The 21089-nt window shown below is 30.2% G+C and overlaps 2 protein-coding genes across 6 annotated transcripts in view; one reads left to right on the forward strand and one right to left on the reverse strand.

The window, feature by feature from the left end:
- The window catches only part of plcd1a (phospholipase C, delta 1a), an 88226-nt gene extending 74686 nt beyond the window's left edge, over positions 1 to 13540 (forward strand). For all 3 annotated transcript variants that reach the window (XM_061921273.1, XM_061921274.1, XM_061921272.1), the window contains 2 exons: positions 10072 to 10221; positions 13220 to 13540. In XM_061921273.1, coding sequence (XP_061777257.1) covers positions 10072 to 10221; positions 13220 to 13314 — 245 coding nt within the window. In that variant the 3' untranslated portion in view covers positions 13315 to 13540. The remainder of the gene's footprint in view (positions 1 to 10071; positions 10222 to 13219) is intronic.
- vill (villin-like) overlaps positions 13384 to 21089 on the reverse strand; it is a 58294-nt gene continuing 50588 nt past the window's right edge. For all 3 annotated transcript variants that reach the window (XM_061921269.1, XM_061921270.1, XM_061921271.1), the window contains 2 exons: positions 15957 to 16190; positions 13384 to 15868 (listed from right to left, as the gene is read on the reverse strand). In XM_061921269.1, the coding sequence (XP_061777253.1) occupies positions 15755 to 15868; positions 15957 to 16190 (348 nt within the window). In that variant the 3' untranslated portion in view covers positions 13384 to 15754. The remainder of the gene's footprint in view (positions 15869 to 15956; positions 16191 to 21089) is intronic.

Consider the following 21089-nt stretch of genomic DNA (forward strand, 5'->3'; position numbering starts at 1 on the left):
AGTCAAAATTTTACAAGAAAAACCGAGCATTTGCGCAATATTATGATAAAAGTTGGGATTTTACTCAATAACAGTCGCAATTTTACAAGAAAAGCTTCAAATGTGGGCAATTTTATGAAAAGAGTCGTAATTTTACTCGATAAAAGTCACAATTTTATGAGAAAACTTTGAAATTTTGACAATATTAGAACAATAATCGGAATTTTGCTGGGCAAAAGTCAAATATTTCTTCAAAAAATTTTACTATTTTAGGAGCAGCCTTTCTAGATATATAAAGAAGTGTATTTACAACATGAATAATATATACATACTATGCACATATAGAAAAGCTTGTTTGTTGGAATTTCACAAGAAAAAGGTCACAATTTCACAAGAAAACTTAGAATTTTGGCAGTAATATAATAAAAGAAGTCATTATACTCAACGCAAGTCAAAGAAAAACGGAACATTTGTGCAGTTTTATAATAAAAGTTGGAATTGTACTCAACAACAGTCGCAATTTTACAAGAAAAGCTTCAAATGTGGGTAATTTTATGAAAAGAGTCGCAATTTTACTCTACAAAAGTAACAATTTTATGAGAAAACTTAAAGATTTTGTTGATATTATAACAATAATCGGAATTTTGTTGAGTAAAAGTAAAATTTTTCCTCAAAAAATGTCACTGTTTTGTAACCAGCCTTTCTAGATATATAAAGAAGTGTATTTACAACATGAATAATATATACATACTATGCACATATAGAAAAAGTTTGTTTTGAAAAAGAGAAGAAAAAGGTCACAAATTTCACAAGAAAACATAGAATGTTGGCAGTATTATAATAAAAGTCGGCATTTTACTCAACGCAAGTCAACATTTTACAAGAAAAACGGAACATTTGTGCAATATTATGATAAAAGTTGGGATTTTACTCAATAACAGTCGCAATTTTACAAGAAAAGCTTCAAATTTTGTGAATTTTATGAAAAGAGTCGCAATTTTACTCGAGAAAGTTAAAATTTTTAAGAGAACTTAAAAATGTTGGCAATATTACAATAGTATCGGAATTTTGCTGTGCAAAATGGTGACAAAAGTCATCATTTTACTGAAAAATGTCACTGTTTTACAAGAACAACAAAATAGATTGCAATAGTATGATAAAAGTCAGAATTTTATATGACAAATGTCACCATTTTGCATTAAAAAGTTATCATTTTATGAGAAAATATTGCAATATTACAGAAACGGAAAGAATATGAAAACATTTTCCCAATTTTATAAGAAAAAAGTCGACACATTTTGAGAAAAAGACTGATTTTAGTTAATTTTTGGAATTTTTTGTTTGTAATTGGTTTTTAATCTTCATTATTTACTTCAACTCATTCCAGTATGTCTCTATATACATATTTATTTTATTGTTTTTATTAATTTTGGTTAAATGGGGCACATTTCAATTTCTTACACACACTTGTTATTTCATATGTTGACCAAAGAGGGAGCACTTCCTCCTCTTATGGAAGCTACTTTTCATTGTTGATGTCTCAAGAAGGGCAGAAATACAAGAACACACACACACACACACACACACACACACACACACACACACACACACACACACACACACACACACACACACACACACACACACACACACACACACATTCTTGTATTTGTTACCTTCTTGAAAGAAGTGTATTTACAACATAAATAATACATAAATACTATGCAAATATAAAAAAGCTTGTTGTGAAAAATGAGTTGGAATTTCACACGAAAAAGGTCACAATTTCACAAGAAAAACTTAGAATGTTGGCAGTATTATAATAAAAGTCGTCATTTTACTCAACATAAGTCCACATTTTACAAGAAAAACTGAGCATTTGTGCAACATTATGATGAAAGTTGAAATTTTACTCAATAACAATCGCAATTTTACAAGAAAAGCTTCAAATTTGGGCAATTTTATGAAGAAAGTCGTAATTGTACTCGACAAAAGTTAAACATTTTTTAAGAAAACTTAAAAATGTTGGCAATGTTATGATATCGGAATATTGCTGGGCAAAATTATGACATAAGTCATTATTTTACTCAAAAATGTTCACAATTTTATGAAAAGGGTCGCAATTTTACTCGACAAAAGTCACAATTTTATGGGAAAAGCTTCAAATTTGGGCAATTTTATGAAGAAAGTCATAATTGTACCCGACAAAAGTTAAAAAAATTTTAAGAAAAATTAAAAATGTTGGCAATATTATGATATCGGAATTTTGCTGTGCAAAATTATGACATAAGTCATTTGTTAACTCAAAAATGTTCACAATTTTATGAAAAGAGTCGCAATTTTACTCGACAAAAGTCACAATTTTATGAGAAAACATACAAATGTTGGCAATATTGTAATAACAATCGGAATTTTGCTTGGCAAAAGTCAGAATTTTATGACAAAACTTGAACATTTTGGCAATATTACAATAAATGGAATTTTGCTTGGCAAAAGTCAAATTTTCACAGTTTTACAAGAACGACAAAAAATTGGCAATATTGTGATAAAAGTCAGAACCGTGTCACCATTTTGCATTAAAAAGTAAACATTTTACATAAAAAATTTATCATTTTTCAAGAATATATTGCAATATTACAGAAACAGAAATAATATGGGAACTTGTTCCCAATTTTATAAGCAAAAAAGTCGACACATTGTGAGAAAAAGACTGATTTTAGTAATTTTTTTGCTTGTTATTGGTTTTTAATCTTCGTTAATTACTTCAAGTTATTCCAGTATGTCTCTATATACATATTTATTTCATTTTAAATTAATTTTGGCCAAAGGGGGCGCATTTCAATTTCTTACACACACTTGTTATTTCATATGTTGACCGGAGAGGGAGCACTTCCTCCTCTTATGGAAGCTACTTTTCATTGTTGATGTCAAAGAGAAGGGCAGAAATACAAGATCACACACACACACACACACACACACACACACACACACACACACACACACACACACACACACACACACACACACACACACACACACACACACACACACACACACACATACACACACATTCTTGTATTTGTTACCTTCTTGAAAGAAGTGTATTTACAACATAAATAATACATAAATACTATGCAAATATAAAAAAGCTTGTTGTGAAAAATGAGTTGGAATTTCACACGAAAAAGGTCACAATTTCACAAGAAAAACTTAGAATGTTGGCAGTATTATAATAAAAGTCGTCATTTTACTCAACGCAAGTCAACATTTTACAAGAAAAACTGCGCATTTGTGCAATAATATGATAAAAGTTGGAATTTTACTCAATAACAATCGCAATTTTACAAGAAAAGCTTCAAATTTGGGCAATTTTATGAAGAAAGTCGTAATTGTACTCGACAAAAGTTAAACATTTTTTAAGAAAACTTAAAAATGTTGGCAATATTATGATATCGGAATTTTGCTGTGCAAAATTATGAGATAAGTCATTATTTTACTCAAAAATGTTCACAATTTTATGAAAAGAGTCGCAATTTTACTCGACAAAAGTCACAATTTTGTGAGAAAACATACAAATTTTGGCAATATTGTAATAATAATCGGAATTTTGCTTGGCAAAAGTCAGAATTTTATGACAAAACTTGAACATTTTGGCAATATTACAATAATAGGAATTTTGCTCGGCAAGTCACATTTTCACAGTTTTACAAGAACGACAAAAAAATCGTCGATATTGTGATAAAAGTCAGAAATGTATATGACACGTGTCACCATTTTGCATTAAAAAGTAAACATTTTACATAAAAAATTTATCATTTTTCAAGAATATATTGCAATATTACAGAAACAGAAAGAATATGGGAACTTGTTCCCAATTTTATAAGCAAAAAAGTCAACACATTGTGAGAAAAGGACTGATTTTAGTTCATTTTTTGTTTGTAATTGGTTTTTAATCTTCGTTAATTACTTCAAGTTATTCCAGTATGTCTCTATATATATATTTATTTCATTTTAAATTAATTTTGGCCAAATGGGGCGCATTTCAATTTCTTACACACACTTGTTATTTCATATGTTGACCGGAGAGGGAGCACTTCCTCCTCTTATGGAAGCTACTTTTCATTGTTGATGTCTCAAGAAGGGCAGAAATACAACACACACACACACACACACACACACAAACACACACACACACACACAAACACACAAACACACACTCTTGTATTTGTTACCTTCTTGAAAGAAATGTATTTACAACATAAATAATACATAAATACTATGCAAATATAAAAAAGCTTGTTGTGAAATATTTGTTGGAATTTAACAGGAAAAACTTTGAATGTTGTCAGTATTATAATAAAAGTTGTCATTTTACTCAACGCAAGTCAACATTTTACAAGAAAAACTGAGCATTTGTGCAATATTATGATAAAAGTTGGAATTTTACTCAATAACAATCGCAATTTTACAAGAAAAGCTTCAAATTTGGGCAATTTTATGAAGAAAGTCGTAATTGTACCCGACAAAAGTTAAAAAAAAATTAAGAAAACTTAAAAATGTTGGCAATATTATGATATCGGAATTTTGCTGGGCAAAATTATGACATGTCATTATTTTACTCAAAAATGTTCACAATTTTATGAAAAGAGTCGCAATTTTACTCGACAAAAGTCACAATTTTATGAGAAAAGCTTCAAATTTGGGCAATTTTATGAAGAAAGTCGTAATTGTACCCGACAAAAGTTTAAAAAATTTTAAGAAAACTTAAAAATGTTGGCAATATTATATCGGAATTTTGCTGTGCAAAATTATGACATAAGTCATTTGTTAACTCAAAAATGTTCACAATTTTATGAAAAGAGTCGCAATTTTACTCGACAAAAGTCACAATTTTATGAGAAAACATACAAATTTGGGCAATTTTATGAAGAAAGTCGTAATTGTACTCGACAAAAGTTTTAAAAAAATTTAAGAAAACTTAAAAATGTCGGCAATGTTATGATATCGGAATTTTGCTGTGCAAAATTATGAGATAAGTCATTATTTTACTCAAAAATGTTCACAATTTTATGAAAAGAGTCGCAATTTTACTCGACAAAAGTCACAATTTTATGAGAAAACATACAAATGTTGGCAATATTGTAAAAATAATCGGAATTTTCCTTTGCAAAAGTCAGAATTTTATGAGAAAACTTCAACATTTTGGCAATATTACAATAATTGGAATTTTGCTTGGCCAAAGTCAAATTTTCACACTTTTACGAGAACGACAACAAAATTGTCGATATTGTGATAAAAGTCAGAAATGTATATGACGCGTGTCACCATTTTGCATTAAAAAGTAAACATTTTACATTAAAAATTGATAATTTTTCAAGAATATATTGCAGTATTACAGAAACAGAAATAATATGGGAAATTGTTCCCAATTTTATAAGAAAAAAGTCAACACCCTGTGAGAAAAAGACTGATTTTAGTAAATGTTTTGCTTGTAATTGGTTTTTAATCTTCGTTAATTACTTCAAGTTATTCCAGTATGTCTCTATATACATATTTATTTCATTTTAAATTAATTTTGGCCAAATGGGGCACATTTCAATTTCTTACACACACTTGTTATTTCATATGTTGACCGGAGAGGGAGCACTTCCTCCTCTTATGGAAGCTACTTTTCATTGTTGATGTCAAAGAGAAGGGCAGAAATACAAGATCACACACACACACACACACACACACACACACACACACACACACACACACACACACACACACACACACACACACACACACACACACACACATACACACACATTCTTGTATTTGTTACCTTCTTGAAAGAAGTGTATTTACAACATAAATAATACATAAATACTATGCAAATATAAAAAAGCTTGTTGTGAAAAATGAGTTGGAATTTCACACGAAAAAGGTCACAATTTCACAAGAAAAACTTAGAATGTTGGCAGTATTATAATAAAAGTCGTCATTTTACTCAACGCAAGTCAACATTTTACAAGAAAAACTGCGCATTTGTGCAATAATATGATAAAAGTTGGAATTTTACTCAATAACAATCGCAATTTTACAAGAAAAGCTTCAAATTTGGGCAATTTTATGAAGAAAGTCGTAATTGTACTCGACAAAAGTTAAACATTTTTTAAGAAAACTTAAAAATGTTGGCAATATTATGATATCGGAATTTTGCTGTGCAAAATTATGAGATAAGTCATTATTTTACTCAAAAATGTTCACAATTTTATGAAAAGAGTCGCAATTTTACTCGACAAAAGTCACAATTTTGTGAGAAAACATACAAATTTTGGCAATATTGTAATAATAATCGGAATTTTGCTTGGCAAAAGTCAGAATTTTATGAGAAAACTTGAACATTTTGGCAATATTACAATAATAGGAATTTTGCTCGGCAAGTCACATTTTCACAGTTTTACAAGAACGACAAAAAAATCGTCGATATTGTGATAAAAGTCAGAAATGTATATGACACGTGTCACCATTTTGCATTAAAAAGTAAACATTTTACATAAAAAATTTATCATTTTTCAAGAATATATTGCAATATTACAGAAACAGAAAGAATATGGGAACTTGTTCCCAATTTTATAAGCAAAAAAGTCAACACATTGTGAGAAAAGGACTGATTTTAGTTCATTTTTTGTTTGTAATTGGTTTTTAATCTTCGTTAATTACTTCAAGTTATTCCAGTATGTCTCTATATATATATTTATTTCATTTTAAATTAATTTTGGCCAAATGGGGCGCATTTCAATTTCTTACACACACTTGTTATTTCATATGTTGACCGGAGAGGGAGCACTTCCTCCTCTTATGGAAGCTACTTTTCATTGTTGATGTCTCAAGAAGGGCAGAAATACAACACACACACACACACACACACACACAAACACACACACACACACACAAACACACAAACACACACTCTTGTATTTGTTACCTTCTTGAAAGAAATGTATTTACAACATAAATAATACATAAATACTATGCAAATATAAAAAAGCTTGTTGTGAAATATTTGTTGGAATTTAACAGGAAAAACTTTGAATGTTGTCAGTATTATAATAAAAGTTGTCATTTTACTCAACGCAAGTCAACATTTTACAAGAAAAACTGAGCATTTCTGCAATATTATGATAAAAGTTGGAATTTTACTCAATAACAATCGCAATTTTACAAGAAAAGCTTCAAATTTGGGCAATTTTATGAAGAAAGTCGTAATTGTACCCGACAAAAGTTAAAAAAAAATTAAGAAAACTTAAAAATGTTGGCAATATTATGATATCGGAATTTTGCTGGGCAAAATTATGACATGTCATTATTTTACTCAAAAATGTTCACAATTTTATGAAAAGAGTCGCAATTTTACTCGACAAAAGTCACAATTTTATGAGAAAAGCTTCAAATTTGGGCAATTTTATGAAGAAAGTCGTAATTGTACCCGACAAAAGTTTAAAAAATTTTAAGAAAACTTAAAAATGTTGGCAATATTATATCGGAATTTTGCTGTGCAAAATTATGACATAAGTCATTTGTTAACTCAAAAATGTTCACAATTTTATGAAAAGAGTCGCAATTTTACTCGACAAAAGTCACAATTTTATGAGAAAACATACAAATTTGGGCAATTTTATGAAGAAAGTCGTAATTGTACTCGACAAAAGTTTTAAAAAAATTTAAGAAAACTTAAAAATGTCGGCAATGTTATGATATCGGAATTTTGCTGTGCAAAATTATGAGATAAGTCATTATTTTACTCAAAAATGTTCACAATTTTATGAAAAGAGTCGCAATTTTACTCGACAAAAGTCACAATTTTATGAGAAAACATACAAATGTTGGCAATATTGTAAAAATAATCGGAATTTTCCTTTGCAAAAGTCAGAATTTTATGAGAAAACTTCAACATTTTGGCAATATTACAATAATTGGAATTTTGCTTGGCCAAAGTCAAATTTTCACACTTTTACGAGAACGACAACAAAATTGTCGATATTGTGATAAAAGTCAGAAATGTATATGACGCGTGTCACCATTTTGCATTAAAAAGTAAACATTTTACATTAAAAATTGATAATTTTTCAAGAATATATTGCAGTATTACAGAAACAGAAATAATATGGGAAATTGTTCCCAATTTTATAAGAAAAAAGTCAACACCCTGTGAGAAAAAGACTGATTTTAGTAAATGTTTTGCTTGTAATTGGTTTTTAATCTTCGTTAATTACTTCAAGTTATTCCAGTATGTCTCTATATACATATTTATTTCATTTTAAATTAATTTTGGCCAAATGGGGCACATTTCAATTTCTTACACACACTTGTTATTTCATATGTTGACCGGAGAGGGAGCACTTCCTCCTCTTATGGAAGCTACTTTTCATTGTTGATGTCTCAAGAAGGGCAGGAATACAAGATCACACACACACACACACACACACACACACACACACACACACACACACACACACACACACACACACACACACATTCTTGTATTTGTTACCTTCTTGAAAGAAATGTATTTACAACATAAATAATACATAAATACTATGCAAATATAAAAAAGCTTGTTGTGAAAAATGAGTTGGAATTTCACACGAAAAAGGTCACAATTTCACAAAAAAAACTTAGAATGTTGGCAGTATTATGATAAAAGTCGTCATTTTACTCAACGCAAGTCAACATTTTACAAGAAAAACTGAGCATTTGTGCAATAATATGATAAAAGTTGGAATTTTACTCAATAACAGTCGCAATTTTACAAGAAAAGCTTCAAATTTGGGCAATTTTATGAAGAAAGTCGTAATTGTACTCGACAAAAGTTAAACATTTTTTAAGAAAACTTAAAAATGTTGGCAATATTATGATATCAGAATTTTGCTGGGCAAAATTATGACATGAGTCATTTGTTAACTCAAAAATGTTCACAATTTTATGAAAAGAGTCGCAATTTTACTCGACAAAAGTCACAATTTTATGAGAAAAGCGTCGAATTTGGGCAATTTTATGAAGAAAGTCGTAATTGTACCCGACAAAAGTTAAACATTTTTTAAGAAAACTTAAAAATGTTGGCAATATTATGATATCGGAATTTTGCTGGGCAAAATTATGACATGAGTCATTTGTTAACTCAAAAATGTTCACAATTTTATGAAAAGAGTCTCAATTTTACTCGACAAAAGTCACAATTTGATGAGAAAAGCTTCAAATTTGGGCAATTTTATGAAGAAAGTCGTAATTGTACCCGACAAAAGTCAAAACAAATTTAAGAAAACTTAAAAATGTTGGCAATATTATGATATCGGAATTTTGCTGGGCAAAATTATGACATAAGTCATTATTTTACTCAAAAATGTTCACAATTTTATGAAGAGTCGCAATTTTACTCGACAAAAGTCACCATTTTATGAGAAAACATACAAATTATGGCAATATTGTAAAAATAATCAGAATTTTCCTTTCCAAAAGTCAGAATTTTATGAGAAAACTTGAACATTTTGGCAATATTACAATAATAGGAATTTTGCTCGGCAAAAGTCACATTTTCACAGTTTTACGAGAACGACAAAAAAATCGTCGATATTGTGATAAAAGTCAGAAATGTATATGACACGTGTCACCATTTTGCATTAAAAAGTAAACATTTTACAACAAAAATTGATAATTTTTCAAGAATATATTGGAATATTACAGAAACAGAAAGAATATGGGAAATTGTTCCCAATTTTATAAGCAAAAAGTCGACACATTTTGAGAAAAAGACTGATTTTAGTTAATTTTTTGTTTGTAATTGGTTTTTAATCTTCGTTAATTACTTCAAGTTATTCCAGTATGTCTCTATATACATTTTTATTTCATTTTAAATTAATTTTGGCCAAATGGGGCACATTTCAATTTCTTACACACACTTGTTATTTCATATGTTGACCGGAGAGGGAGCACTTCCTCCTCTTATGGAAGCTACTTTTCATTGTTGATGTCTCAAGAAGGGCAGAAATACAACAACACACACACACACACACACCGTGTCAGTCATGATCCGACCCCGGGGTGCAGGGTTCAACCCCATGTGGAACGAGCGGTTCGAGTTCAGCATCCTGGTCCCTGATCTGGCCCTGGTGAGGTTTGTGGTGGAAGACCACGACACCACGTCCCAGAACGACCTGGTGGGACAATTCTGCCTCCCACTCACAAGTCTGCAGAACGGTAAAGAAGACCCTCCATGATCATTTTCAACTGTGTGTTGTTGTTGTTTTTTAACATTATTCCTCTTTTAAACGCCACAGATTTCAATTGATCTCAATTAGTTTTAAATTACAACAGATCTCAATCATTATTTTTTTAATGACAGCTGATGTAATAATTAATCGATCCCACTAATGAACTTTAAAATACAATTAACCTCAATTCATTTGTAATTTCAATCCATTTTCATTACAATTTATCAAAAATTAATTTTATTGTAAATTAATAATCAATTTTTTATGTTCAATTGATCTCAGTAAAGGGAAAATTAATTTAAATTCCAAGTGATCTGAATAAAAGTGAATTACAATTGATCTGCATAATTAATTAAAATTGCAATGTAGTGATTGCAATTAATTTCAATAATTATTTAAAAATTCCAACTGATTCAATGAAAATTTTGGATGTTCAATTGATCATCCCTAGAATGAATTTAAGATACATTTAAGTCCAATAATTCGTTTTTAAATTGCAATTGATTTAATAGTTCATTTTTAATTTCAATCTACAATTACGATTGATCAAAATAACAAATTTCAATTAAATTGATTTCAATGATAAATTGAAATCACAATCATGTTCGATCATTTATTTTACAACAATCAGTCTGAATGATACATTTTAATTGATCTCAATAATGAATTTAAATTACAATTGAGTCCAATAATTATTCTTATTCTATTTAAATATTTTTAATATATTTTAATATTTTTTAAAAATATATTTAATAGTTAATTTTCAATTTCAATTGATCTCAATAATGAATTTAAATTACAATTGAGTCCAATAATTATTTGTAATATATTTAAATATTTTTTTAAATATATTTAATATTTAAGTTTCTATTTCAATTGATCTTAATAAATAAGTTAAATTACAATTGAGTCCAATAATTATTTGTAATATATTTAAATATTTGTAATATATTTAAATATTTTTAAAATATATTTAATATTTAAGTTTCTATTTCAATTGATCTCAATAAATAAGTTAAATTACAATTGAGTCCAATAATTTTTTAAACTATATTTAAATGTTTTTAATATATTTAAATATTTTTAAAACATATTTAATAGTTAATTTTCAATTTGAATTGATCTCAATAATTAATTTAAATTACAATTGAGTCCAATAATTATTTTTAATATATGTAAATATTTTTAATATATTTAAATATTTTAAAACATATTTAATAGTTAATTTTCAATTTCAAATGATCTCAATAATGAATTTAAATTACAATTGAGTCCAATAATTATTTGTAATATATTTAAATATTTGTAATATATTTAAATATTTTTGAAATATATTTAATATTTAAGTTTCTATTTCAATTGATCTCAATAATCAATTTAAATTACAATTGAGTCCAATAACTATTTTTTAATATATGTAAATATTTTTAATATATTTAAATATTTTAAACATATTTAATTGTTAACTTTACATTTCAATTTATCTCAATAATGAATTTAAATTACAATTAAGTCCAATAATTATTTTTAATATATTTAAATATTTTTCAAACATATTTAATATTTAATTTTCCATTTCAACTGCTCTCAATAATGAATTTAAATTTCAATTGAGTCCAATAATTATTTTTGAATATATTTAAATATTTTTAATATATTTAATAATTTTTTAAACATATTTGATTGTTAATTTTCAATTTCAATTGATCTCAATAATGAATTCAAATTACAATTGAGTCCAATAATTATTCTTAATATATTTAATAGTTAATTTTTGATTTCAATTGATCTCAATAATGAATTTAAATTACAATTAAGTCCAATAATTATTTTTAATATATTTAAATATTTTTTAAACATATTTAATAGTTAATTTTCCATTTCAATTGCTCTCAATAATGAATTTAAATTACAATTGAGTCCAATAATTATTTTTGAATATATTTAAATATTTTTAATATATTTAATATTTTTTTTAACATATTTGATTGTTAATTTTCAATTTCAATTGATCTCAATAATGAATTTAAATTACAATTGAGTCCGATAATTATTTTTGAATATATTTAAATATTTTTAATATATTTAATAGTTTTTTAAACATATTTAATAGTTAATTTTCCATTTCAATTGCTCTCAATAATGAATTTAAATTACAATTGAGTCCAATAATTATTTTTGAATATATTTAAATATTTTTATATATTTAATATTTTTTTAAACATATTTGATTGTTAATTTTCAATTTCAATTGATCTCAATAATGAATTTAAATTAAAATTGAGTCCAATAATTATTCTTAATATATTTAATAGTTAATTTTTTATTTCAATAATGAATTTGAATCACAATTGAGTCCAATAATTATTTGTAATATATTTAAATATTTGTAATATATTTAAATATGTTTTAAATATATTTATTAGTTAATTTTCTATTTCAATTGATCTCAATAATTAAGTTAAATTACAATTGAGTCCAATAACTATTTTTAATATATGTAAATATTTTTAAAACATATTTAATAGTTACTTTTCAATTGCAATTGATCCAAATAATGAATTTAAATTACAATTGAGTCCAATAATTATTTTTAATATATTTAAATAGTTTTAAAACATATTTAATTTCCAATTTCAATTGATCTCAATAATGAATTTAAATTATAATTGAGTCCAATAATTATTTTTCATATATTTAAATATTTTTAATTTATTTAAATATTTTTAAAATATATTTAATAGTTAAATTTCAATTGATCTCAATAATAAATTCAAATTACAATAAATTTCAAGGATTAATTTTACTACAGTCAATCTCAATAATAAATTGAAATTGCATTGTATCTCAATAATTTATTTTTAATCACAATTAATCTCTTTTAATTAATTAGAATTATAATTGATCTTAAAAATCCATTCAAATTTTTTGAGACATGTTCCATCAACTCTCTATGGAGAAAATATTATTGATTGTTCCTGCAGGTTATCGCCACGTTCCGCTTCTCAACAAGAACGGCGACGTCATCACCGCCTCGGGCCTCTTCGTGCACGTCATGCTCTTGGACGGCGTGTCGTGAAAAAAAAGCTGCAAGCGGACACGCGAACAAAAGGAGGAGTTGTTGTGTGCGCTGGAAAGGAAGAAATGATTTAATTTATGCTGACTTTTTAATAACTGTTGTTATCAAAGCAAATATTAAATATTACAAGGACACATTTTTCATTATATTCTGTCATTCGTAATTATTCATAATAACTTTATTTTAACGTGCAAGTTGACCATCTGGAATAAAAACATGCCAACAAGTGCTTTTTGGATGAAATATTAGATCAGGAGATGAGTGTGGACGCTCCAGTGCTGAAGTTGAACTGAAATACTGAAAGAATGGAAGAATGTTGAAGAGTTTGGAGTTCCAGGAAAATCAGGAAAAATGGTTTGGAACTTGGAATGTGTTGAATAGTTTGAAAAGCTTGAAAAATGTGGGAATTGTGGAAGTTTGAAAAAACGGATCATTCATTTTGAATGGGGAAAATGTCCTTAAAACTGGAAATTCGGGGAAATTGTTGGCCAGCACACAATTTTGAACGGGCGGAATATTTTGGAGTTGGAAAGGTTTGAATCAGATAACAAATGTGGGAGTTGTGGAACTTTGAAAAATGTTCCATTGATTTCAATGGAAATTTCGGGAAAAGCGGGAATTTTTGGGAAAATGTTTAAAAACTTGAATGTTCTGAATTCGTCAAAATAGTGTTGGAATTTTTCAAATCGGTTGAGAAATGTTGACATGTAACATTTCTAATTGAATTTTGGGAAAACTGGGAATTATTCCAGTTCAAAAAACAACTTTGTTTTTGTCCTGATTAAGAGGAATGTTTTGACGATGGTACGATTGAAGTGGGTTGAAAAATGTGGAAGGAGTCGTCGACAGAAAAAAGGGTAAAAATAGGACTTTGGAAAACCAGGAATTCTGGAAAATCCTGGATTTTTTTTTTTTTAACTTCAGAAAAAAATAGGTTTGAATTCCCAGGATGAGTGTAATATTTTGAAAAATGTGGAAATTGTGGACGTTTGAAAAATGGCCAATCCATTTTGTAAGGGGAAAATGTCCCGGAAAAACCTGGAATTCTGGGAAATCTGGGAATTTTTGGAAGTTGTCAAGAGAAAGCCCGCGATTCCCGAATAGGCTGAAAAGTTGGAATCGTTTCAATCAGATGAAAAATTTTGGAGTTGTGGAACTTTGAAGAATGTCCCATTGATTTCAATGAGAATTTCCCAAAAATTGGGAATGTCGGGAAAAGGGGGATTTGTATTTATTTATTATTATTTTAAAAAAAACTTGAATGGTCTGCATAAGTTGAAATGGTTGGTGTTGGAATTTTTCAAATTGGCCGGGAAATGTTGAATTGAGAAATGTTATTACGGAATTCCTAGAATTTTGGGAAAATTGTGAATTTTTCCAGTTCAAAAAAACTATTTTGTTTTCTGTCCTAATTAAGAGTGAAGTGAAGTGAAGTGAATCATATTTATATAGCGCTTTTCTCTAGTGACTCAAAGCGCTTTACATAGTGACACCCAATATCTAAGTTACATTTAAACCAGTGTGGGTGGCACTGGGAGCAGGTGGGTAAAGTGTCTTGCCCAAGGACACAACGGCAGTGACTAGGATGGCGGAAGCGGGGATCGAACCTGCAACCCTTAAGTTGCTGGCACGGCCACTCTACCAACCGAGCTATACTGACCACAGGTATTTAACTTATTAAAAAATTAAATTGTGAGTTAACTTTTCTGAGAAACTGCATTTCCAAAAATGATATGAAAAAATGTCCACTATAGAGGACACTGCTTTTTAGAAAGTAAAAGTTGAAAGACACTAAACTAATATACTGTGTGTGCAATAAATATATATATGTATTTATATATATATATGTATATATATATATATATATATACATACATATATATATATATATATGTATGTATATATATATATATACATATATATATATAAATATATATATATGTATATATATATATATGTATATACATACATATATATATATATTTTTTCTATATATACAAGAGGAATGTTTTGACGATGGAACGATTGAAGTGGGTTGAAAAATGTGGAAGGAGTAGTCGCCAAAAAAAAGAGTGGAAAAAGGGCTTTGGAAAACCAGGAATTCTGGAAAATCCTGGAATTTTTCTGAACTTGAAAAAAGGGTAGTTTAAATTTCCAGGATGAGTGGAATATGTTGAAGGTGGTCTGGGTTGAATCGGTTGAAAAATGTGGAAATGGTGGAAGTTTGAAAAATGGCCAATTCATTTTGCATGGGAAAATGTCCCAGGAAAAACCTGGAATTCTGGGAAATTTTTCTGAAAAGTTTGAAGTTGGAAGGGTTTGAATGTGGTGAAAAATGTGGCAGGTAGAGGGCGCCACAACCTGAAGAAGAAAGAAAAGCACATGTGGGGAGCATTCACACAATAAATAATTAAGATGAGGAGCAATCGCAGCCAAGTCCTCAGAAAAGCCCCGCCTTCTTCTTCAGTTCCTTCTGGCGCCACGCGGCCAGGCGCCGGAAGTCCAGTCGCTCGGTTCCGAGCAGCCGCCGGAAGTCTGCGTCCGACAGGTGGTCCTGAGGTCACACGACACGGGAGACACGTCACTGTCGCCCCCTGCTGGGCCGCCCCCGACATTACAGCAGGAGAGAGAAGCGTACTCACCTCCCTGTGGGACGGGTCCACGCCCTCCGGGAGCTCGGAGGCCGGCTTGTGGATGAGCAGCTCGGGGTCCACGCTCATCCCGGGACCGCTGGGACCGCTGGGACCGCTGGGGTCGCTGGCGGGCGGGGACCTCCCTCCCACGTGGTCCCGGAAGGCTGCGGGGGGGCTAATGGGCCCCCCTGGAGCCGGGTAACCACCCACGGGGCCCGGGTCCACTTGGGTCTCATTCAAGTTCTGCAAGAACCACAATGCTTATTTACACTTATCTTCAGGGTGAGCAAAAAGAAACTAATAATTAAGAATTGGTCTGTTCCAAGGTCAAACTGACCCTGGCTAATTTCCACACCGTGCGATACCAGCAAAAAAAATTACACATTTAGGACGATATCAAATTTCCACATCCTCATTAGTGGTGTCCTCATCCCATGTTGATATCGCGTATCGGTGCAGTATCAGCAAAATAATTACAGGTTTGGGTTGATATCAAATTTCCACATCCTTATTAGTGGTGTCCTTATCCCATGTTGATATCGAGTATCGGTGCAGTATCAGCAAAATAATTACAGGTTTGGGTTGATATCAAATTCCCACATCCTTATTAGTGGTGTCCTCATCCCATGTTGATATCAGGTATCAGTGCGATATCAGCAAAAAAAATACAAGTTTGGGATGATATCAAATTTCCACATCTTTAGTAGTATTGTCCTCAACCAATGTTGATATCAAGTATTTGTGCAATTATAGCAAAAAAAAAATACAAGTTTGGGATGATATCAAATTTCCACATCTTTAGTAGTATTGTCCTCAACCAATGTTGATATCAAGTATTTGTGCAATTTTAGCATAAAAATTACAAGTTTGGGATGATATCAAATTTCCACATCCTTAGTAGTGGTGTCCTCATCCAATGTTGATATCAAGTATCAGTGCGATATCAGCAAAAAAAATTACAAGTTTGGGGTGATATCAAATTTCCACATCCTTAGTAGTGATGTCCTCATCCAATGTTGATATCAAGTATCAGTGCGATATCAGCAAAAAAAAATTTGAAGTTTGGGATGATATCAAATTTCCACATCTTTAGTAGTATTGTCCTCAACCAAAGTTGATATCAAGTATTTGTGCGATTTTAACAAAAAAAAAAATTACAAGTCTGGGATGATATCAAATTTGCACATCCATAGTAGTGGTGTCCTCATCCAATGTTGATATAGGATATTGGTGCGATATCAGCAAAAAAAATTACAAGTTTGGGATGATATCATATTTTCACATCCTTAGTAGTGGGGTCTTCATCCAATGTTGATATAGAGTACTCGTGCGATATCAGTAAAAAAAATACAAGTTTGGGATGATATCCAATTTCCACATCCTAAGTAGTGGTGTCCTCATACAATGTGGCTATCTGGTATCAGTGCGATATCAGCAAAAAAAAAAAAATACAAGTTTGGGATGATATCAAATTTCCACATTTTTAGTAGTGGTGTTCTCATCCAATATTGATATAGAGTACCGGTGCGATATCAGCAAAAAATTACAAGTTTGGATGATATCAAATTTCCACATTTTTAGTAGTGTTGTCATTATCCAATGTTGATATCAGATTACCGGTGCGATATCAGGAAAAAAATTACAATTTTGGGATGATATCAAATTTCCACATCCTTAGTAGTGGTGTTCTCATCCAATGTTGATTTTAGATTATCGGTGCAATATCAGAAAAAAATAACAAGTCTGGAATGATATAAAATTCCCACATCCTTATTAGTGGTGTCCTCATCCAATGTTGGTATGGAGTATCGGTGCAGTATCAGTAAAATAATCACAGGTTTAGGATGATATTAAATTTCCACATCCATAGTAGTGGTGTCCTCATCCAATGTTGGTATAGGATATTGGTGCGGTATCAGCAAAAAAATTACAAGTTTGGGATGATATCAAATTTCCACATCTTTAGTAGTATTGTCCTCAACCAATGTTGATATCAAGTATCGGTGCGATATGAGCAAAAAATTACAACTTTGGGATGATATCAAATTTCCACATCCTTAGTAGTGGTGTCCTCATCCAATGTTGATATAGGATATTGGTGCGATATCAGTAAAAAAAATTACAAGTTTGGCATGATATCAAATTTCCACATCCTTAGTAGTGTTGTCATTATCCAATGTTGATATCAGATTATCGGTGCGATATCAGCAAAAAAAATTACAAGTTTGGGATGATATCAAATTTCCACATCTTTAGTAGTATTGTCCTCAACCAATGTTGATATCAAGTATCGGTGCGATATGAGCAAAAAATTACAACTTTGGGATGATATCAAATTTCCACATCCTTAGTAGTGGTGTCCTCATCCAATGTTGATATAGGATATTGGTGCGATATCAGTAAAAAAAATTACAAGTTTGGGATGATATCAAATTTCCACATCCTTAGTAGTGTTGTCATTATCCAATGTTGATATCAGATTATCGGTGCGATATCAGCAAAAAAAATTACAAGTTTGGGATGATATCAAATTTTCACATCCTTAGTAGTGGTGTCCTCATCCAATGTTGATATCAAGTATCGGTGCGATATCAGCAAAAAAAATTACAAGTTTGGGATGATATCAAATTTCCACATCCTTAGTAGTGGTGTCCTCATACAAAGTTGATATCAGGTATCAGTGCGATATCAGCTAAAAAAATACAAGTTTGGGATGATATCAAATTTCCACATCTTTAGTAGTATTGTCCTCAACCAATGTTGATATCAAGTATTTGTGCAATTTTAGCAAAAAAAAATACAAGTTTGGGATGATATCAAATTTCCACATCTTTAGTAGTATTGTCCTCAACCAATGTTGATATCAAGTATTTGTGCGATTTTAGCAAAAAAAATTACAAGTTTGGGATGATATCACATTTTCACATCCTTAGTAGTGGTGTCCTCATCCCATGTTGGTATCAGATTATCGGTGCAATATCAGGAAAAAAAAAATTACAAGTTTGGGATGATATCAAATTTCCACATCCTTAGTAGTGTTGTCATTATCCAATGTTGATATCAGATTATCGGTGCAATATCAGGAAAAAAAAATTACAAGTTTGGGATGATATCAAATTTCCACATCCTTAGTAGTGTTGTCATTATCCAATGTTGATATCAGATTATCGGTGCGATATCAGGAAAAAAAATTACAATTTTGGGATGATATCAAATTTCCACATCCTTAGTAGTGTTGTCATTATCCAATGTTGATATCAGACTATCGGTGCGATATCAGCAAAAAATTAAAAGTTTGGGATGATATAAAATTTCCACATCCTTAGTAGTGTTGTCATTATCCAATGTTGATATCAGATTATCGGTGCAATATCAGGAAAAAAAAATTACAAGTTTGGGATGACATAAAATTTCCACATCCTTAGTAGTGTTGTCATTATCCAATGTTGATATCAGACTATCGGTGCGATATCAGCAAAAAATTAAAAGTTTGGGATGATATAAAATTTCCACATCCTTAGTAGTGGTGTCCTCATCTAATGTTGATATCAAGTATCAGCGTGATATCAGCAAAAAAATTACAAGTTTGGGATGATATCAAACTTCCACATCCTTAGTAGTGTTGTCATTTTCTAATGTTGATATCAGATTATCGGTGCGATATCAGCAAAAGCCTACAATTTTGGGATGATATCAAATTTCCACATCCTTAGTAGTGTTGTCATTATCCAATGTTGATATCAGATTATCGGTGCGATATCAGCAAAAAATTAAAAGTTTGGGATGATATCAAATTTTCACATCCTTAGTAGTGGTGTCCTCATCTAATGTTGATATCAAGTATCAGCGTGATATCAGCAAAAAAATTACAAGTTTGGGATGATATCAAACTTCCACATCCTTAGTAGTGTTGTCATTATCTAATGTTGATATCAGATTATCGGTGCGATATCAGCAAAAACCTACAATTTTGGGATGATATCAAATTTCCACATCCTTAGTAGTGTTGTCATTATCCAATGTTGATATCAGATTATCGGTGCGATATCAGCAAAAAATTAAAAGTTTGGGATGATATCAAATTTTCACATCCTTAGTAGTGGTGTCCTCATCTAATGTTGATATCAAGTATCAGCGTGATATCAGCAAAAAAATTACAAGTTTGGGATGATATCAAACTTCCACATCCTTAGTAGTGTTGTCATTATCTAATGTTGATATCAGATTATCGGTGCGATATCAGGAAAAAAATACAATTTTGGAATGATATCAAATTTCCACATCCTTAGTAGTGGTGTCATTATCCAATGTTGATATCAGATTATCGGTGCGGTATCAGCAAAAAATTAAAAGTTTGGGATGATATCAAATGTCCACATCCTTAGTAGTGTTGTCATTATCCAATGTAAAGATCAGATTATCGGTGCGATATCAGGAAAAAATTAAAATTTTGGAATGATATCAAATTTCCACATCCTTAGTAGTGGTGTCCTCATCCAATGTTGATATCAAGTATCGGTGTGATATCAGCAAAAAAAATTACAAGTTTGGGATGATATCAAATTTCCACATCTTTAGTAGTGGTGTCCTTATCCAATGTTGATATAGGATATTGGTGCGATATCAGCAAAAAAAATTACAAGTTTGGGATGATATCAAATTTCCACATCCTTATTAGTGGTCTCCTCATCCCATGTTGGTATGGAGTATCGGTGCAGTATCAGTGAAATAATCACAGGTTTGGGATGATATCAAATTTCCACATCCTTAGTAGTGGTGTCCTCATCCAATGTTGATATACAGTAGAGTATTGGTGCGATATCAGCAAAAAAATTACAAGTTTGGGATGATATCAAATTTCCACATCTTTAGTAGTGGTGTCCTTATCCAATGTTGATATAGGATATTGGTGCGATATCAGCAAAAAAAATTACAAGTTTGGGATGATATCAAATTTCCACATTCTTAGTAGTAGTGTCATCATTCAATATTGATACCGGATTATCGGTGCGATATCAGCAAAAAAATTATGGGAGGATATCAAATTTCCACATTTTAGTAGTGGTGTCCTCATTCAATGTTGATATCGAGTATCAGTGCGTTATCAGCCAAAAAAATTACAAGTTTGGGATGGTATGAAAT

Source organism: Nerophis ophidion, linkage group LG15, assembly GCF_033978795.1.
Source record: "Nerophis ophidion isolate RoL-2023_Sa linkage group LG15, RoL_Noph_v1.0, whole genome shotgun sequence".
Classification (NCBI taxonomy): Eukaryota; Metazoa; Chordata; class Actinopteri; order Syngnathiformes; family Syngnathidae; genus Nerophis; species Nerophis ophidion.